This window comes from Myxocyprinus asiaticus, chromosome 22 (assembly GCF_019703515.2).
Source record: "Myxocyprinus asiaticus isolate MX2 ecotype Aquarium Trade chromosome 22, UBuf_Myxa_2, whole genome shotgun sequence".
Taxonomy (NCBI): Eukaryota; Metazoa; Chordata; class Actinopteri; order Cypriniformes; family Catostomidae; genus Myxocyprinus; species Myxocyprinus asiaticus.
Genome location: NC_059365.1, coordinates 37,507,650 through 37,527,807, shown reverse-complemented (window position 1 = coordinate 37,527,807; position 20,158 = coordinate 37,507,650). Strand labels below are relative to the sequence as shown.

Sequence of the window (20,158 nt, the reverse complement as noted above, 5' to 3'; positions counted from 1 at the left end):
ACCTGGGCTTTCCGTACACTGCATATATATATATATATATATATATATATATAATTATTATTATTTATTTATTTTTTTCATTTTTTCCAGTAAAAAATATCTTAACTGTCATTAAACAAGATGAAGTAACATATACACATAAATAAAATATTGATATGATATTTTGTCTTGTTTTCAGAGAAATCTAACAAAGATAAGTTACATTTATGCCTATAACAAGAAAAAACAAAATTGGCCAATGGGTTAAGAAAAAAACTATTTTCCCCATTGGCAAATAGTTTTTTTATTGTTTTAAGCATTAACCTCACCAAATGTTTGTTAGATTTCTCTGAAAACAAGACTTAATATCTCATGCCATTCTGCTTCTTAAGTAAGTGAAACATTTTTTTTTTTTTTTTTTTACTTTTAAGTACTTTTTTGGAGCTTTAAAAGTCTGGCCACCAATCACTTGCATTGCATAGACCTACAGAGCTGAGATATTCTTCTAAAAATCTTTGTTTGTGTTCTGCTGAAGTAAGAAAGTCACACACATCTTGGATGACTATCCCTTTAACATATCCTAATGATAGCGCTTTTGCAAAATGATTGTTATTTGCTATTGTTGCCATAACTTTTATTACATTAATGTTGACAGACAGGCTAGAAACATGAATTAAGACAAGGGTCAATTTTGATTTCATGTTGACTTTAGAGCAGTACAGTAGAATGCTCTCAATTTGTCTCCTACAAAATCGTGTTAAGTAATTATCACTTTCTTCTGATCTAATCATTAATGGTTTTCGTGCACATAAAGCCTCTTTCAGGCATCAGCCATAAAGTTGTGTTGGTCTGTTGCATGCATGGTGAAAAGCAGTTGTCTGTATTTTTGAACGAACAGCCCAGGCTGATGAAATAGGAGTGAATCAATGGATCTGAAGGTCTGAAGTCTGTACATGTCTCTGCTGTCAGAGAGGCCCAGCCCTCATTAAAATCGATTTTTGGAGAGTGGGAAATGTGAGACCACATGTCACGCAGGTTGAACGCAGACCTCATGAGCTGGTGGACAATGGCATTGTGCCACCCCCAACTGTAACTGATCCAGGAAGAACAAAACTCCTGGACTGAAAAACAGAACCCCTCATGCATTTACATGTCGTTCCGTCTCCCAGAAAAAACCGACATGACATGAATACATATTGCATGAACTTGGATAACTTCTGTTCTGCTATGTCAGCCTAAAAAAGACACAAAGGTTACGGTTGCATTTGTATCTATTTTTATTTCCCTTAAGGAATTTTAGGAAAACATCTGAGACAAAGTTGATCCTTAAATGAGACTAAACAAATAACTTCATTACATTTCCTAAGATATGAAAGAGTGCAACTTCTGAGCAATAACATTTTCCTCTAGGCAGAAACCAGTATGCTAAAGAACCTATATTTTTGGCTCTCCAAAGAATGATATAGCCAACTCACGAACCCTATTGACCTGTTTCATGTGAAGTCACTGTATGACCGTGCCACCATGTTTGTGACCAAAACCCCAAATACCTTTTCTTTCTTTCTTTTTTTTTTTTTTGATTTTCTCCCCTTTTTCTCCCCAATTTGGAATGCCCAATTCCCAATGAGCTCTAGGCCGTCATGGTGGCGTAGTGACTCGCTTCAATCCGGGTGGCGGAGGACGAATCTCAGCTGCCTCTGCGTCTGAGACCATCAATCCACGTATCTTATCACGTGGCTTGTTGAGTGCGTTACCGCGGAGACATAGTGCGTGTTGAGGCTTCACGCTATTCTCCGTGGCATCCACGCACAACTCACCACACGCCCCACCGAGAGCGAACCACATTATAGCAACCACGAGGAGGTTACCCCATGTGACTCTACACTCCCTAGCAACCGGGCCAATTTGGTTGCTTAGGAGACCTGGCTGGAGTCACTCAGCATGCCCTGGATTCAAACTTGCAACTCCATGGGTGGTAGTCAGCGTCTTTACTCGCTGAGCTACCCAGCTTTTGTTGTACCTTTTGGGATGTGGCAAAAGTTGTCGAAACGTTTATTTCTATTTATAAAGCTTGATAAAGTGAAACTGCTGTTTACTTAGAGCAAAATTTTAATTTTTCTTTCAATAAAGTTATATCTTTCAAGTGATATGACATTTTGCCAAAGTCAAGCAGTGATTAAGGGAGAGTGCAGAGATAGAGAGCAGGGTTTTTGCTAATTTGTTCAGAAAATGCTTTGCCAAAAGCTTAAAATTTTTACCTCAAACATCTTTGATATGTCAGTTGTCATTACATGTAAAACATAATCGAGTCGGATACAGTTAAACTGGAGATGCACATAGGACGATGTTAAATTCATAACACCCAGGCTGTATAATTAGAGATATGTGATAATTGTAACACATTGTAATAAATAAAAAGTACTAACATGTCAATATACAGTATATTGTTAATTTGTAGAAAATAATGCAAGTTAATAAACAACACATCATAAGATTATGAAGCACAGACTTTATTCACACCACCAGAGTAGAATGCAAAATATTAGTTATATTTAAACAGTAAGTTAATGTGGAAAATACTGAATATTTTTTTATTAACTTAACTAAATTAACCTTTAAATTAACTATGCTTCAAAAGAAACATATTTAACATACGGTAATAACATAGTTAAAAAAGAGAGTTTTAAAAGCAGCTCTTACATTCATAAAGACAGGATCCTCACAGATGTTTTGTAATATTGTGACCAAATTTAAAACAGAAAGTAACATAAAATAATAATAATAATAATAATAATAATAACTCTGAATAAGTAATTCTTCAAGAACAATTCACTTGACTAAAACAGGTCAATACAGCAAAAATGGTTGTTTGGTTTTTTTAAGAACCTAAAATGCTAAAAAATACATAGAAGAACCTTTATTTTTAAGAGAGTACTTTCTAACCTAGTCTGTTTGTTTTACAATACCACCTTTTATTTTTTTGTGCTTTACATTATACTTATTCATTTAGAAGACACTTTTATCCAAAGTGACTTTCAAATTAGGAAAATTTGGAAAAAATGGAACATGGAAAGTGCCACAATAAAATAATAATAATAATTAAAAAAAAGAAAAGAAATCCAACATTATTAAAAAAGTGCAAGATAGCTTTCTAAACATACTTTCACATACCATAGATTATGTACTGTATGTAGGGAAGCTCACAGTGTCCTGTCTTTCAGCATATTAATGGCACTCCCTTGATATAATGAAATATTCATGCACAGCTGACATACTCTTCAGCTTGTATTACCTTTAAGGACATCACGGTTACTAGCTGTTCATTTAGAGTAATTCTGACCATGCTTTGTGTGTTTTTGAGCACTTGTCTATTGACAAAGGCTAATTACACCCTCATTAACAAAAATAAGCCTGACATAATGTAATATCACATTGCATTAATACGGTTTGACCAACAGTTGGGACACACAGAGCATCATAGATACACTACAGAATGCAATCAGAGCTTATTATCTGCTCTGTCAAAATCCGTTTGTCCTCATGGCCCTAATGGAGCCCTTTTATTGTAATGTTCTGACCCATTGTCCTTTTCTGGCTGCCTGTCCTACTTGCATGTCCTACTGACAAAGAGAGCAGTCACCATTGAGGGAATTTATAAAAGAAACCAGATGAACTTTCTTTTATCATTCAATCCACCTTACAGAATGTTAGAGGTTATCCTCCAAATCTGTGTGAAATGTAGTTCATGGACTGTTGAATGATTTCTTGTTCTCATTTCTCTCTGAGGGAACTGGTAGAGCACGATGCAAGTAAGGTCAAGGTCATGGGTTAGATTCCCAGGGCTCCACAAACTGCTAAAATGTATACCTTGAATGTACTTCAAAAGCTTCAATCAAATGCATAATTTAAATGTAATTCTCTTAAAGGGGCGACCAAAGACATGGGGAAAATGCTAGGCGGTGAGGAGGAGAAGGACCCTGATGCTGAGAGGAAGGAAGAAGAAAGACAGGAAGCCCTCAGGCAACAGGAGGAAGAGAGGAAGGCGAAGTATGCAAAAATGGAGGCGGAGAGGGAATCGATTCGGCAGGGCATCAGGGACAAGGTAAACATACCATGAGATAATCAACATAGTCTCATGACAACTTCAAATAATTCGTACAAGATGTTGAAATCATATGATATTGCATGACTTGGCTCGTATGAAAAGATACAACTTTTATTCCCATAGAAGCTAACCAATTAACAAACAGAATTTCAAATCGATGCAAGACAGGCATCACATTTTAGCTAGCCTCCTATTCAACACTTTATTTTAATAAAATAAATATCTGTTAATAAATTTGGTCACTTGTTCCATATTTATTTATTCAAAACAAATGACTGATGAATGTGAATAACCTGTAATACGCTTGCCTCGTCTCGTTCCAAACCCGAGGTTTTCTTCCGTGGTATATAAAAGTTAATTGGGGCCAAGCAGCTCCGCCATTTAGAAGTTTCTGAAAAACATACTTTTTCGAACTCCTCCTATACCATATGTCCGATTGGCTTGAAAGTTTGCACGTAACATCTAGAGACGTTAATGACAAAAATATGTTGAGATTTATTATGATAAACCATTCTTGTATAACGCTTTATCGAATTTGATTGCGAACACGCAAAAATGGACGTGAGGCTATATCTTAGCAACAATTTAGAGTATTGATACAAAACTTTTTATATGTCATCACAAGTATGACCTGAGGGTACCTGCAGCGTTTTGGCACAGTGTCACGTAGTGGTCAGGATACATAAAAACTGATATTTTTGCTTATAACTTCTGAATAGTTTGGCCTACAATTATAAGGCTGATCTCATTAGATTCCTGGTGTCATGGTATCATATATGATACCCAATTTTCCTATGTCCGCCATTATGGGCATCATCCATTTTGAATTTTGTGTTAAATTGCTATAGGTGATAAGCGTATTGGCGTATCATTATGAAATTTGGTATGTGTCATTTTCAGTGCTGGGGGTAACGCGTTACAAGTAACACAATTTACGTAATCAGATTACTTTTCTGAGTAACAAGTAAAGTAACTGCATTTTTTTACATTTTAGACCATAATATCGGAGTTACTTTTAAAATAAAGTAACGCGTTGCTATTGTACACCTCTACTTTCCCTGTATTGCGAGAAATCAGGAGTAAAAGTGTGCAAACTTCGGGGAGAAGATGTAGTGCATGATGGGCACTGTAATTCTATGGAGTTTGAGGCCAGAGACTATTTAGCAGAGATGAGTCACTTCTATTTAAATGAATGGGAGAAATTGGAACGCTCAACCAAGAAGCTCTAGCACCCAACAGTCAATGGATGTAGAAAGGAAGTCCCACCTTGCAGGTAAAAGAGCCAATCACCTTTTAGATACAGACATCACCTGTCAATCAACTCACTAACGCGCATGTGTATTAGCTATACAAGCTGGACAAATTGCGTGTTTTAGTGTAATATGAGGTCAACATTCGGTTGAGTGAAATGCGAGTGATTCATGTGTTAATACACATTGCATTAAAAAAAATTAGTAAATGCGTTTAGGCAGAGGAATTATAAGACTAGTGAAAAATACCCGCTCAGTTCACTGACTTATGCAGCCGAACTGCTCCGTGTTTCAGCTCCCCGTAACTGGGAGAATGGGATGAGAAAAGCTGACTCTGAATCAGTGGCTCTGAGCAACGTTCTACATCTATTGTGTATGCAGAGAAAATGTATTTGTTTCTAAAAAGATTCTACATTTTTGTTTTATAATAAACAAGTAGTTTGATTCATAAAACAAACTGTTATTATGACATATTGATTGCATTAAAAAAGATTCCATTCAAGTTGCATAAATATGCGCCTTTGATGTTGTATAATGTTAAGATAACTTAAGTAAAAAATATTCTTTTATTATCAGACACATTCCTTGAACATGTTAGGCTGGCATTCCCCACTGAATTTTATCCTGACTTTTGAAAAATATTTTATGTTGACTCTGACATTGTCGATGGGCACAGCACATGATGACATATATGCTGCAGGTTCAAGTGTTGGACTTTGCTGCTTTAGGTAAGATAGTGGTTATTCTTCATTATTTATATTGGCTGCCATGTTGATGGAAAAACAAATCATGCATAGTCATGTTATTGATTCTTTATTATAAATATGACGTGAAGACCTACTTTCTAAATATCTGTTTGTTTACTATGATGTTTTGACTTGAGTGTTGTACAGTAGCTAGCGTGACCTGTAATTTCTTTTGTATGCAATGCATGGCTTATTTGTATGGAATGCATAGTATAGCAGAAGAGAAAGAGGCCGTGAGAAGAAAATAACACAAAAATAACGCAAAAGTAACGTAACATTTTACCTTCTATAAAAATTTTCTTTTTAATTAAGTAACTTTTTTAAGGAGTAATGCAATATTCTAACGAGTTACTTTTAAAAGTAACGTTACCCAACACTGGTCATTTGGGCCATGTCCTGAAGGTACTTAAAAAGTTTGATGACAGCACCACCTATTGGTCAAAAGATACAAATAAATGCTTTTGATTCATTTGGCCTATTGGCATGAGACTTCCTTGGGTCATGCAGAGTACGTTGATACCAAATTTGCCATGCTCGGCCATACTTCCTGTCAGGCTTTTTTAAAACTTACTTTTTTTATTTCACATGTATCATCTAGAGACACTCATGACAAAAAGTTATGAAAAAAAGGTATGAAAAGCTAAACCATTCTTGTTAACGCATCAACGCATTTAATGGCAGTATGCCAATAAGGGTTTGAGGCTGTATCTCTTGAATGCTTTGGTGTGTTGACATGAAACTTCATATATGGCATTGTGACGAAGCCTTTACAATACGATATCAATTTGGTGACAGCGCCACCTATTGGTCAAAATTGATAAGCATTTGTACAACACTATAGGTAATAAAACAAATGTCTTTTTTCACAACTCTGCTTAAAATCTTCACCGGAATTCTATATTTAATCTAAATGTATTCCATTGGTGTGCTTGACCCTATAATTGCTGCTTGCAGCTACATTTTTTCTATTAAAATCATGGTTAGGTTTAGGGTTTGGGTAAGAAGTTACACCTGATGCTTAGGTTTAGGTATGGGTCAGGTATTACATTTAGAAAGATTGGTAATAACATTGTTCATTGGTTCATTTACTTTTCTCAATAGGAATAAAAGTTGTATGTTTTTGTACAGGCCAACTCTTACGATTTCTTATGATTTCACCATCTCATACTATTATTACAACTTCTCATGAGAACCATTAGAAATATTAATATACCATTATAAAGCGTCAAAATGTTAATACGGTCATTCAAGGCCAGTGTTTCTCGATATTTGAATACCACAAGTGGTATGGTATGCCACATAACTATGGAAGTTTAAAATACTAACTTCACCCAGCCCATTAGCACTTTGCACATGCAATTTTATCAACCCACTTGTGCATAGACTTAGCTCAAGCTAAAATAGAGACCTGTGTGTTTATTAAAGCTACACTACGTAAGATTTGTTTAGGTACATAAAAAAATCTGTGTTCAAAACATTATCTTACCCTGATTCACTATGGTAGGTCTACAAAAATTATGTATATTTTTAGCTGTCAGGTCGGATTTGGTGTGAAAACATTTCCGTCATCCCTCCTATGTCATGTCCGTAAGAACAGAGAAGTACAGGCTACCATGTCGTGGGTGTGCCGGCTGGTGAAGCGATGGCAGTTCAGTCAGTCACAGATCAGGTCAGCAACGGGAGGACATCAGTCTCTGGATGGTTTGACAAAGTTGTTTACTTGCTATAACACTTGAATATGTTTTCTGGTAGGGTTCTTGAAGCTTATATTGCTTGTCATGCTTTAATTAATCGAACTTTAGGCTATTGGGGGGGGGGGGGATATTGTGCTTACTGATTGTTATGTGTTTAATTGGCTATGTTTTCTGGTGAAGTTACTGTAGCATGTTTACTAATATTCATGACTTCTGAGTATTTTATAACATTGCTGTCGTTTCAGTGTACACACAGTGTGTGTGCACCACTGTTTTCTTCTTCCTTTTACCTCAGTCACAGAAATGCACAAGCTGTTGTCACTTTCCGTTGCTCTTTTAGCAGATGTTCTGTTTAAACTCCATTACAGGTAGGCTACAGTGTACTAGAAGGTAGTTTCCCGTGATCGGTATACTAATCTCAAGTTATTTATAATGTACCGATTTCTTAGCACAGTAATGTACAGTACTTATTCATTTGTTTAGCGTGTAACCAGGGCCGCATTAATGTGCTCTGGGGCTTACACGGATGAGTTTAGTCGTTGCACACCCTCTCTGTGTTTGCGCCAGCATCTCCCGCTGAAAGTGTTTACATATGCACCCTGCCGAGACCAATGACGGGGGAGAATACCTGCTTAAGCCCCGGTAAGCCTGTGCGTTAATACAGCTCTGTGTGTAACCATCTCTCTATTATGCCTTTTTTGCCAAAGAAATGATTAAGGAAACTGCTTATTATTGTAATTGTTTCACTGCATATTTCTGCATATTATTTTCATGTTTAATAAAGTATATTTCTTCCCTATCATTATTGAATCATCCTTGAGGGTTTTTAGTTTAGTTTTATAGTGTGCAGTAAAATACAGTTGTAGTATTACATTTACTTGCATTGTACACTGAGGCTGTAGATTGTAATATAAAAATAAAGTGTCTTCAATTGAACTCGTATCAGCCATATCATGAGTTCATATAAATGTACCTTATGGGATATATGTAGTTCAATACAAAAGATATGTGGTGGATAAAACACATGTATAATCAGATTAAAATATGTGAATAAGAGTTTTGTTTATCTTGCTCAAAGCAATTATTATCTCGGTTATAAATGCTAACCCTGACCTCAAACCATAAGATTCATCCGCCCAGAGAGCAGTACCGACACACAACTTACACAAAAATGTTCCTCTGCAAGTTACTTGCAATTTTAGGTTTCAACCACAGATGTCGTTAGAGAGCTTAAAGTTCCATAGTGCCGCTTTAAGTTTTTACAAACCTGTATTAATACAATGGCACATAGTGATTCAAGGATTCAATTAAATTATTTGAACATAACATAAATGCAAACTATGGCAGCGGGGGCATGGTCAAGCATCTCTCCGGAGAGAGGGAAAGCAGTAAGGGTGCTTACACCTGAGCTAAATTATGTCTAACACCTGTCTCTAATTTCAGTGAGCACAGGGAGAGCGGCATAAAAGAGCCACACCGCCAGTAGACGCGGTGAGAGAGAGACAGGTGTTAGACATAATTTAGCTCAGGTGAAAGCGCCCTTACTGCTTTCTCTCTCTCCGGAGAGATGCTTGACCACGCCCCCGCTGCCACACAAACCTAGTCTCATAAAATCATATTACTATACCTACATTATTGCAAAAGTGGCTCCTTGTATATATTGCAGCAGTTTCCTAGTGAAATTAACACTAGAGGCGCCACAAAAACCATGCCTTTTATTCCTTTGCACACAAATCACAAGTAAAACAGTAGATTATCAGTTAATAAATATTTACTTTTCACTCTGTTCCTCACACAATGCTTATGCTTATGACATCTACACATTTTTTTCTATAGTGCATAACTTGTAAGGCGATATATTTGAATGTTCGTATTACATAACTAACTACTTTTCAAGCTTGTTTAAGTACGATCAGATTGCTCAACTGATAAAAGCACCACAAAATGATTTTTATTTTTTATTTTTATTTTTTAGCAATTGCATTTTTCTCTCACATTTGGTTTTATGACACTATTGGTTGGGTTTAGGTTTAGGTTTAAGGTTTCGGTTAGGGACATCGGTTTTGTTGATTTAAAACTAAATAGAAAATGAACCTTATAAACCTCATCCGTTTGGGAGAAAAATTGCTTTTAGCACCACACAGTGGACATTTAAATGTGGAACTGCCGTGATACGTGAACTGAACCAAAATAACATTTTGTAAAAATGGCTCCACAGTCACATAATTTTCAAGAGATCAGGCTGTGAAAAGTAGTTATGAGTTTTTCTTTGTTTGATTGGCTTTTGGGGGAAGCTGAATGTAACACTGTGGAAAGTTGCAGTTGAGCGGTACGTTGCAAATTGGGATGGCAGGGCCCTAAGGGTGCATGCTGTGAACCAGAGGGACTGGAAAAATAACAGTCCAGCTTTGGCAAGCTTTCCATTACTGTGGAGAAACAGAGATTAACTATGCTTGAGTTCCTGTGCTGATACTGCCATATGGCTGCTTTACTGCGTGACTATGGAAAAAAAGAAGAAAAGGTGGCATGGGAAGACCCAGGGATTATAAAATTTAATTTTAATGAAAGACAGTGTTTATAAAATTAAAAAACATTATTACATTAACTATTGTTCTGTTAAACATTATATTATACATATTCAAACAGAAATGTCATGAAACATTAATGTATTCAGATTTGAATGTGCATGAACTGTCGATTATGTATCTGCATGTATCAAATTATTGCTTAATAACTTTGTTTCACTTTTTACATATACTTTCTATGAAGCCCAAGCCCATATTTATAATGTGCTGTAAAGGCATTATAAATGCATTAAAATGTATTTGTCCCATAATATGCCTTATAATATGTTATAACTTATTGTATAATTGTAAACACAATTATAATCAGGGTTGGGAGGGTTACTTTTAAAATGTATTCCACAACAGATTGTAGAATACATGCTTCAAAATGTAATTTGTAACATATTCCATTACATTACTCATTGTCAGTAAAGTAATCTAAATACTTTGAATTACTTTTTCAGCACTGGCAGATTTGTTTCACTTGTTTTTGACTATAAACAAGTGAAAAAAATAAAGAAAAATCGGCCAGTACAGTAAAAAAAAAAAAATGTGTATAAAATACACATATATAAACTACATGCTCTAAAAAACGCCTAAATATAATATGCAGTGTAGCTTCTCAAGTAAATTTTTTACAGGAAAAAAATAAATAAAATTTTACTAATATTTTACAGTACATCTTTGCACTAATATCAAAGGTCTTACTAGAGGGGAAAAAAAAGTTCAAACGTGGATTTTCTTGATAGAATTCATTATGAAATATCATTGCGGCAGGTAACAGGTGCATCTGATGGCTAGGAATAACATTTGACCTTGACTTATTGCAAAATATTCAAATACAATTAACACAAGGAAGGAACTATTTCTGATGCTCCAAACTTACTTCAAAACCCCACAGAATGTACACAACATCTTCCAATCATTTGTGGATTCTGTTCATAAAATGAGGCATAACATTTATTATTTGTAACTTTCTATATTATGCTACAGGCTACATTGGTTAGTATTTCTCATATAAGCATCCTTATTCTTGTAAAAATACTCAAACTGCATAAAAAATGACAAAACATATAGCCTTACAATCATGTATTTATTTGTATTGTATTAATATTTCATTTGCAAGAGCGTTTCTAACTCTTTTTTCGTTGCTATAGATCAGAGGTGCCCAAACTTTTTCCTATGAAGGGCCAAAAAACTTGATTGAGGGCAGTGGGCCAAAAGTAATATATATCAAACTGTATTATTTTAAAATTAATTATTAATACTGCAAAACACACAGGACTCTAAAATTAAAATCATCAAGTGACCTATACTTGCACAATGCACATAATTGATTTCATTATAATTTTTATGTATGTTGTGACTCTTTCTCATTTGTGATTCTCTTTGGATAAAATGTCTGCTAAATGACTAAATGTAAGCGTCTCTTAAAACATGGTTATTGTCTCTTTAAGAACAGCGCATCTCCTCACATTGAACACACAGTAGTTCTGTGCAGTTTTGGAGAGATGAAGATACAATGGCATGACATAATACTATCAAGTAGGATATTGTTTTGCTTTGTGACAAAGAAGATATTAAAAATATTTCTTATCATAGACCTAGGCTACTTTAATGCATTTAGCCTACTTACTTTTATTAGACATTAAAACTGTTTTCCTGTTGTGATATCAAAAACTTGAATTGTACTTTTGCTTCTTTTCTTAAGAGGCGATGGATTAAGGCTGAATGCATTACATTATGAAAGGAAATAAATGCTACGAAGCACATTTCTGCATATAAAAAAATTGAGAGGTCTATTAATTTCATTGACTCCAAAATATGATTATGATTAAGAACCTGCCGAAATATGGCATTGTATCTTATAGTTATTAAAAAACTTGCAGCTATCTGTTTTTAGAAAGATCGTTGCAAGTAAACGAGATATCCTCACGTTTGACAAATGAATTACATTATGATGCACACAGATGTTATACACACCCCAAAATGGGTTTTAGTCAGAATAAGAAGAGGAAATATGAAGAATTAGTTTACTGCGTTACCATTTTTGTCTAGCTGGCAGGGCAGAAATGCTTCTTCACCTGACTATATCAAGCCCGCTTCACGGGTGCGCTTCAGTGGTCGTGTTCACGCGGATATGAAATGTAGCACAACGTATAGTGCACGTTCAAGCCATATTTCATTTTGGATGACTGTATGCACTCGAGTCCACCTAATTACCTGTCATTTATTGACACTGCTTCATTTCCCGCTCCATTTTAAACCAACTAGATTCTTTCTGGCGGTATTGAATGCCCATCTCCGACTTTGGAGCTTGCCAATCATAATGAAGATTTTGGCATGGCACCTGGGATGGCCAATGGATTGAACTTTCAGATAGCACTTATTTAAAGCTCATTGAAGGATGCATATACATTTAAAAAAATTAAATCACTTATACTCTCTACTTCTCAAATAAGATATAGTTTTTGTAATGCAAAAAAAAAAAAAAAAAAAAAAAAAAGTTAAAACAAAAAGATTAATTAAAAACAAAGAGCTGCATCAATGCCATATATATACACACACATATATACTGGCTGTCAGAGCCAGGAATCGAACTTGTGTCTCTGGCGCAAGAGTCTTAATTTCTACCACTGAGCCACAGAAGGGAGTTGATCCTAATAGTCAGACGCGCTCTTAAAAGAACTCAGAAGAGTTTATTAACAAAAATAGCAAAAGAGTACAAAAAGCAATTTCTTACTGACAATCACAAAAAACAGAAAAATCTTTAGTCCAGAAAAGGATCCGAAAGGAGGAAAAAATAATCTCCAAAAAACTCAGGGAAAAGACATAAAAAAAAGAAACAGCAAAAAATAAACACGGGGAAAGAACAAACCAAAAGGCTTACAAAGTTTAGTACTTGGAACTAGAGCAGACTTATGGCAGTAACTGGCTAGGAACATCAATAACCAAGCAAAGAAACAAAGGAAGTGATCAACTTAAATACACAGTCTAGAACGAGGCACAGGTGAAAACAATAACACATGATAAAATGGCGGGAAACTAAAATGAAACACAATGAGGGCCTCTAGTGGCCAAAATAAAACATTAAAGCAAAAAACTCTGACAGGACCCCTCCCTCTAGGAACGGCTCCTGACGTTCCCTCCTGGACGACTGGACTTGCGAGCATGAAATTCTTGAATTAGTTTGGGGTCCAAGATGTCCTTGGCATGAACCCAGGAGCGCTCCTCAGGGTCATATCCTTCCAAGTCCACAAGATACTGCTGGGACCCACGTACTCGACGGGCATCCAGTATTCTGTGGACTGTGTAAGCTTGCTGGCCACCAATGATACGAGGAGGGGGAGAAGACAAAACAGGTTTTAACAGTGAGACATGAAAAGTGGGATTTATCTTCAAAGACCTAGGCAAATATAAACGGTAAGTAACTGGGTTTACTTTCCTGGCAATCCTGAAGGGGCCAATGAACCTCTGGGAAAGTTTACGGGATTCCACCCGCAAAGGAATGTTCTTGGTGGAGAGCCAGACTCTTTGGCCGGGGCGCAGAGTGGGGGCAGGTCTGCGTCTATGATTGGCCTGGTGCTGATACTGCTGGGAGACCTTCAAGAGCTTGAGTTGGGCTTTTTTCCATGTCTGGCGGCAACGTTTAACTAACTGTTGAGCAGAGGGAACTGCAACCTTCACTTCTTGCTCAGGGAATAGAGGAGGGGTGTATCCCAACTGGCACTCGAAAGGGGACATGCCTGTAGCTGAGGAGCGAAGGGTATTGTGAGCGTATTCTGCCCACATGACGAAGGAAGACCAAGAGGACGGGTTGTTAGCTGCCATACACCTCAGTGTAGTCTCAAGATCTTGGTTAAGCCTCTCCGTTTGCCCATTGGACTCCGGGTGGAACCCAGAAGATAGACTCACTGTAGCCCCCAGAGATTGACAAAATGCCCGCCAGAATCGGGAGGAAAATTGGGGTCCTCGATCAGAGACGATGTCTTGTGGGATGCCAAAGACTCGGAAGACGTGGTTTATAACCAATTCAGCAGTTTCTTTAGCGGTGGGTAGTTTGGGCAGAGGAATAAATAAATTGGGCGGCCTTGGAGAATCTATCAACTATGACCATGATAGTGGTGTTGCCTCGGGATAGCGGAAGTCCAGTGATAAAATCCATAGAAAGATGAGACCAAGGTCTATGAGGTATGGAGAGAGTATACAATAGCCCTTGTGGAGAGCGGTGAGGGACCTTATTTTGGTTGCACGTGGGACATGCGTTTACAAATGTTGTCACATCCTCCTTGATAGTTGGCCACCAAAATCGTCTTTGGAGGAACTCAAGAGTGCGAGAGGTACCAGGATGACAAGTGAGACGAGAGGAGTGTCCCCACTGGAGGATCTGGGAGCGGACAGCTTTAGGGACAAACAGGCAGTGGGTTGGCCCCCCTCCTGGGTCAGGTTCTCGGGCTTGGGCTTGTTTTACAGTATTTTCCAGATCCCACCTGATAGGAGCTATTATCTTGGAACTGGGGATAATTGATGCAATAGAATCTTCCTGAGGAGTGTTTACATATACTCGGGACAAAGCATCAGGTTTTAGGTTTTTAGAGCCGGGGCGGTAGGATAAGATGAACTGGAAACGGTTGAAGAATAAGGACCAATGTGCCTGGGGGGGGTTGAGTCGCTTTGCCTGCTGAATGTATTCCAGATTTTTGTGGTCTGTGAATACTTGGAATGGGTGTTTGGCCCACTCAAGCCAATGCCTCCACTCTTCAAGCACTAGCTTAACTGCCAGTAACTCTCGATCCCCTAAATGATAGTTCAGTCGGTGTAAGGCGGTGGGAAAGGAATGCACATGGATGCAACTTGTTGTCCTCCCCTCTTTGGGACAACACAGCTCCAACCCCTACGTCCGAAGCATCGACCTCCACGATGAAGGGTTTCTGGGTTAGGGAGAATGAGAATAGGTGCAGAGGTAAAATGGCTTTTGAGTTTGCTGAAGGCCAACTCTGCTTCATGTCCCCAATTAAAGCTGGTTGTGTTCCCCTTGGTGAGGGCAGATAAAGGAGCCGCCACAGTACTGAAGTTCCGGATGAACTTGCGATAAAAATTGGCAAAACCAAGGAAACACTGTACTTCCTTTACCGACAAGGAGGAGGGCCAATCCACAACTGCTTGAACCTTTTGAGGGTCCATTTTTATCTGGCCAGGCTTGATATTGAACCCCAGGAACTGAACTTTGGTCACATGGAACTTGCATTTCTCAGGTTTAACATAAAGATGGCTATCAAGAAGACGTCTGAGAACCTTACTGACGTGTTTTACATGTTCTTGGAGGGAACTCGAGAAGATGAGGATATCGTCCAAGTAGACAAACACAAATTGGTTGAGCATGTCTCTGAGAACATCATTAATGAGAGCTTGAAATACTGCAGGAGCATTGGTGAGACCGAAGGGCATAACCAAATATTTATAGTGCCCAGTGGGCGTGTTGAAGGCGGTCTTCCATTCATCTCCTTGCCTGATGCGCATGAGATGGTAGGCATTGCGCAAGTCAAGCTTAGTGAAGATGGAGGCTTCTTGCAGAATTTCGAAAGCAGTGGTCATTAATGGCAAGGGATAGCGGTTTCGAATAGTGATCTTATTAAGGCCCCTGTAATCAATACATGGCCGGAGTCCGCCATCCTTCTTCCCAACGAAAAAGAATCCAGCTCCAGCAGGGGAAGTGGATGGTTGGATGATACCTGCCACAAGGGATTCGTTAATGTATTCATCCATAGCAGTTCGTTCGGGGGGAGACAAAGAGAATATACGACCTCTGGGGGGGCAGGTTCCTGGGAGCAGCTCAATGGCGCAATCATAGGGGCGATGAGGAGGTAAGGAGGTGGCCTTCCTTTTGCTGAACACTGCTTTGAGGTGGTGGTACTGAGCAGGGACTTGAGACAGATCTAGGATTTCTTGGGACTCGAGAACAAGATCAGGGGAATTCTGGGCCAAGCATGTAGTCTGACAGGTGGGACCCCAACTGAGAACAGCACCAGTGGACCAGTCAAAGTGTGGGTTATGCTGGAGGAGCCAGGGGTGACCGAGGATAATAAGAAACTCTGGAGTCTGTATAAGGTGAAAGCACATTCTCTCCTGGTGCTGGTAAGTGACGAGACCAAGGAGAGAGGTGAGGTGGGTTATTTTCCCTGGAGCTAATGGTCTTCCATCCAAGGCTGTCGCAGTTAGGGGAGCAGGAAGGGAATTAATAGGAATCTGGAGACTTTTGGCAAAGGAAATATCCATGAAATTCCCGGCTTCCCCCTGAATCAATCAATGCCTGGAGTTGGTGTTTTTGATCTCCCCAAGTGAGTGTGATGGGAAGGAACAATCCAGAGTTGGAAGGTGAAGCTGTGCGTGTAACTCCCGTTACAGTCCTTCCTTGCCTGTACGGGACTGGGCGTTTCCCGAAAGCTCTGGGCAGGCAGATCAAAAATGACCATACACTCCACAATATAGACAACAGCGCTCTCTCATGCGACGGTCTCGTTCTGATGGGGAAAGCCTTGTCCTTCCCAATTGCATGGGTTCCGAGGACTCGTGGGGGACTGGTAGCATTGGAGCAAGTGCTGGACTGGCAGACAATGTGGAAACAGATGGCCGGTTCAGGCTTCTCTCCCTAAGGCGATTATCCAGCTGGATTGCTTGATCCATGAGGGTCTTGAGATCACGAGCAGGTTCTCTGGTAGCCATATCATCCTTGATTGCCTCAGACAGACCATTCAGCAAGCACACCATGAGGGCCTCGTCGTTCCAGCCGCTCCCTGCTGCAACTGTCCGAAACTGTATGGCATATTCAGCCGTGCTGCCATTATCTTGTCAGAGGGTGAGAAGTCTCTTAGAGGCTTGCCGGCCACTGAGGGGGTGGTCAAAGACTCGCTTGAACTCCTTTTCAAACACAGAATAACTTGAACAGAAGGGTGCCTGTGCCTTCCAGACCGCTGTTGCCCAAGAAAGAGCCTTGCCAGAAAGGAGGGTGATAACATATGTGATCTTGGCCCAATCTGAGGGGAAGATGGTTGTAATTCAAATGTGAGAGAGCATTGAGTCAGGAACCCATCACATGCACTGGGATCACCTGAGAAATGTTGTGGTTGTGGAAATGTTGTGGTTGTGGTACAAGATAATGGTGGTGGAGGTAGGCAAGGTTCAATCAGAGGAGAGAATATTCAAGAATCCAGAAGGGGTACAGAGGCAGCAGTAGAAGCAGTAGCTGAGGTAGAGGGCAGCCGGACCAGGATCTGACGAACAGAAATCATGAGATCCGACAGCACTTGTGAGTGTTTAGCCATCACAGTCTCCTGCTGGACTAGTGCTGACTCATGATGTTGGATTGTGGACTCCTGCTGAGCAATTGTGGCCAGGAGTTCTTGAGCATTAGGTGTCTCTGGGTTCATAATGTGGCTTGGTTATTCTGTCAGAGCCAGGAATCAAACTTGGGTCTCTGGCACAAGAGCCTTAATTTCTACCACTGAGCCACAGAAGGGAGTTGATCCCAATAGTCAGACGTGCTTCTTAAAAGAACTCAGAAGAGTTTATTAACAAAAATAGCAAAAGAGTACAAAACAATTTCTTACTGACAATCACAAAAAACAGAACACATGATAAAATGGCAGGAAACTGAAATGAAACACAATGAGGGCCTCTAGTGGCCAAAATAAAACATTAAAGCAAAAAATCTAGACAGACCTCATTTCCAGCAGCCATCACTCCAACACCTTATCCATGAGTAATCATGCTAAATTTAATTTGGTACTAGAAAATCACTTGCCATTATATCAAACACTGTTGAAAGCTATTTGGTTCTTTAAATGAAGCTTAACATTATCTTTGTGTTTGTTTTTGAGTTGCCACAGTATGCAATACACTGGCATGTCTTAAGCTCAATATTAGATCAAAAATGGCAAAAAGAGAAATAGCTTTCTCTAGAAACTCATCAGTCAATCATTGTTTTGAGGAATGAAGGCTATACAATGCTTGAAATTGCCAAAAAAAAAAAAAAAAAACTGAAGATTTCATACAAAGGTGTACACTACAGTCTTCAAAGACAAAGGACAGCTGGCTCTAACAAGGACAGAAAGAGATGTGGAAGGCCAAATATACAACTAAACAAGAGGATAAGTACATCAGAGTCTCTAGTTTGAGAAATAGACACCTCACATGTCCTCAGCTGACAGCTTCACTGAATTCTACCCACTCAACACCAGTTTCATGTACAACAGTAAAGAGAAGACTCAGGGGTGCAGGCCTTATGGGAAGAATTGCAAAGAAAAAGCCACTTTTGAAACAGAAAAACAAAACAGAAAATAAAAGGTTAAAGAAAGTTTTCTATGAAGACCATTCTAATTATTGTAACTATTTTAATTATATGAAGTTGAAAGTTATTATGAAGTGTTACCATTAATAGGTTATGAATTACTTCTTCTTTGGTTAATTAATATTGATTATAATTATATTCAAATGAGACCAAGCTTTTCACAATGAACAGTATTAACAATTGCAAACAAATTTAAACCTAAAAATGTTTTTTCATGTGGTAACATCTAAATTAACTGGTTTGATCCAAGTCAAAAATATTATTTAACATAAAAGAATCTACCTGAATGCATTAGGTTACACCAATACAGCTAATTGTAGTGGTTTGATCAAGTTATCACTTTTTACAGTGTGCTTTTATTTAAAGGTGAAATTTATATGATTATTTTCTCCACAAATCGCAGTCTTTAAGCTCTTTATAATTAGATCATAGAGAAAAATCTTTTAGAATGTCTTGAAGTAGTCTAAGTCTTTAAGAGTATAAAGTCAGGCATTGCCAGAAAAGGCCATGGATTTGAAGGACAACCTAAAAATGTCCTTTCATCTGTGATTGTTTAAATGATATCAAGAACATTCTCTTTAACAGTTCAACTTGATCTTAATATTATTCATAGGTATTTGTATGTACCTATGCACACATACATTTTCATACATTTGGATCAAAAGCATTGACAGCATCTAAATCTTATCCCCTTTTACATATAAAAAACTTCTAGAGCGACTGGCCAGAACAGAAATTGTCAGAACTTTTGGGAGAGTATGGTTGCATTTGACTGAGTTCTGTTCTTGTACGGATATAATGAATACTAATGAGATCACACTGATTAGATACACTGATGTGCTAAAGTCAGTGCTAGAAAAAAGTATGGATTTGGTACTTACAAATTTTTCATGACATTGCACCTTGGGCCTCTGTGTCGCAGAGATTGTTCGCCTCGCTGCACAAAATGGAGAATGATCTCCTCTTGTGAGCTCACAGAGTTTGTGTAAAACAGATACATTTTATGCAAAGCTATGTCAAGAGGATGGGAGCCCAAAGAAAGCCTGTTTTTTTTTTTCCCACCCCCACTAAGCCCTCACCCCTAGGGACTAATTTACCACATGGATTAAGGCAGCATCTCCACATTCTGTGAAAAACGTGACTGAAATACTGAGGGAAGTCCTTATGTCTTATCCACGCGCTGAACTTCAGAGTTTGCCGAGCACTCTCTTTAAGTAACCCGTTTAAGTGTTTCTCAGACTAAGCTGCGTTAATAAGATTCCATGCGTGCATAAGTGATGGAAATGACATGCTCAGTAGATGGTTGGAGAAAAGCTGGAATCCACTGGTTAGAAGGTCAGCTGCTGATTACCTGAGCAATCTTCGGACCTCGCTAGTTGCCAGACGCAAGTCATCACAATTATATATGTCTCAGGGCTTCTGAGTGTCTCAAGGGGCTTTACACCTTGCCTTAAACATGAACCCTACATATGA

At 38.4% G+C, this 20,158-nt stretch overlaps 1 protein-coding gene across 1 annotated transcript in view; it reads left to right on the top strand.

Annotated features, from left to right (window-relative positions):
* The window catches only part of LOC127412588 (complexin-1-like), a 106,407-nt gene that overhangs the window by 77,547 nt on the left and 8,702 nt on the right, over nucleotides 1-20,158 (top strand). Inside the window, exon 3 of the mRNA XM_051649060.1 lies at nucleotides 3,906-4,081. Within this exon, the coding sequence (XP_051505020.1) occupies nucleotides 3,906-4,081 (176 nt within the window). The remainder of the gene's footprint in view (nucleotides 1-3,905; nucleotides 4,082-20,158) is intronic.